This window comes from Trichinella spiralis (assembly GCF_000181795.1).
Source record: "Trichinella spiralis strain ISS 195 chromosome Unknown Scfld2459, whole genome shotgun sequence".
Classification (NCBI taxonomy): Eukaryota; Metazoa; Nematoda; class Enoplea; order Trichinellida; family Trichinellidae; genus Trichinella; species Trichinella spiralis.
In genome coordinates this window covers 1-1,305 of record NW_003529398.1, presented here as the reverse complement: position 1 = coordinate 1,305, position 1,305 = coordinate 1, and the positions used below count along the sequence as shown (strand labels likewise).

Sequence of the window (1,305 nt, the reverse complement as noted above, 5' to 3'; positions counted from 1 at the left end):
TCTTTGTGTGGAGTATTTTTTTTTGTGGTTTTCTTCTCTTTAATGTTGAGACCCTTTTATATATTTTTTAAGGGGCACAATTCTGGGCCCCGGTCCCAGACACCCTGGGAAAGGGGGAAAAGGGGGAAAAATCCCACACCGGTTTGTGTATCGAAAAAGGCCAGAATTTTTAAATTTGTGTGATTCCACATACCGCGCCCACGGAATTTGGGAATTTGGCAATCCAATCCTGCCCATGTGCACGAGAAGTTTAAAGGGTCGCGGTATTTTTCAGGCCACCCGAAAATTGGTTTATACGTGTGGTAGGAGTTAAGTAAAAAATAAATATATTATATTTAATTTATTTATATTATTTTTGAAAAAGCATGTTAAAATAAAAAGTGGGATTGCCATATTTTTTGAAACACTTTAGACCAAAAGCTACAGCAGTACCAAATCAAAGGTGTATGGGGACATGCGCGGCAAAGCAGTTTCACACGGGGCGTAGAAAATAAAAATTTGGGCAATTGCCTGTTTTGCTCAACAGCAGCATGTTAAAGAAAATGATCTTAGGTGGTGATTTTTGTCTTTTCTTCAAGTGTCACTATTGGAATAGCTTTAAATAAGTTGTAATGTGAATTTAAATTTAGAAACTTTACTCAACAGTTGCTTCGAATTTCTAATGACGCTGGCATGCCAGTAGTCGGACAGCCATGTTTCTGCAAATACGCTACTGGCGTCGATCAAGTTGAACCGATGTTCAAATATCTCAAACAAACATTTCACGGCATACAGTTGATTGTAATTGTCTTGCCAGGAAAAACACCCGTTTATGGTAAAGATTTTTCTTCACTGCACATAATTTTTATTATATGAATATTAGTTATTATTATTATTATTATTATTACTGTTATTATGTTATAGCTGAAGTGAAGCGTGTTGGTGATACAATCTTGGGCATTGCTACACAATGTGTGCAAGCAAAAAACGTTGTGAAAACTACTCCTCAAACACTGTCAAACTTATGTTTGAAAATTAACGTGAAGTTGGGTGGCGTAAATAGCATCCTTTTACCGAGCATTAGGTAAAGAATCTTATTTATTTAGCAGTTTTTGTTTCCATTTTTCCTTTTATTTATTTTTTTTTCAGACCACGCATTTTCAATGAACCTATTATATTTATGGGTGCGGATATAACGCATCCGCCTGCTGGGGATAGCAAGAAGCCGTCTATTTCAGCTGTGAGAATAGAATGAGCAGTAATAGTATTATGATTATTATCAGTTTTTGTTAATACTTAGGTGGTAGGAAGGATGCTCATCCTTCA

At 36.1% G+C, this 1,305-nt stretch overlaps 1 protein-coding gene across 1 annotated transcript; it reads left to right on the top strand.

Annotated features, from left to right (window-relative positions):
• Positions 1–72: 72 nt before the first annotated feature.
• On the top strand, positions 73–1,234 carry Tsp_14121 (eukaryotic translation initiation factor 2C 2; the record flags this gene model as incomplete). The annotated part of the gene is made up of 5 exons (XM_003368441.1): positions 73–263; positions 413–512; positions 630–814; positions 904–1,063; positions 1,129–1,234. Coding segments are annotated over 5 exons (742 nt in total), but the record flags the coding sequence as incomplete, so codon positions are not given.
• Between the last annotated feature and the right edge of the window lie 71 nt (positions 1,235–1,305).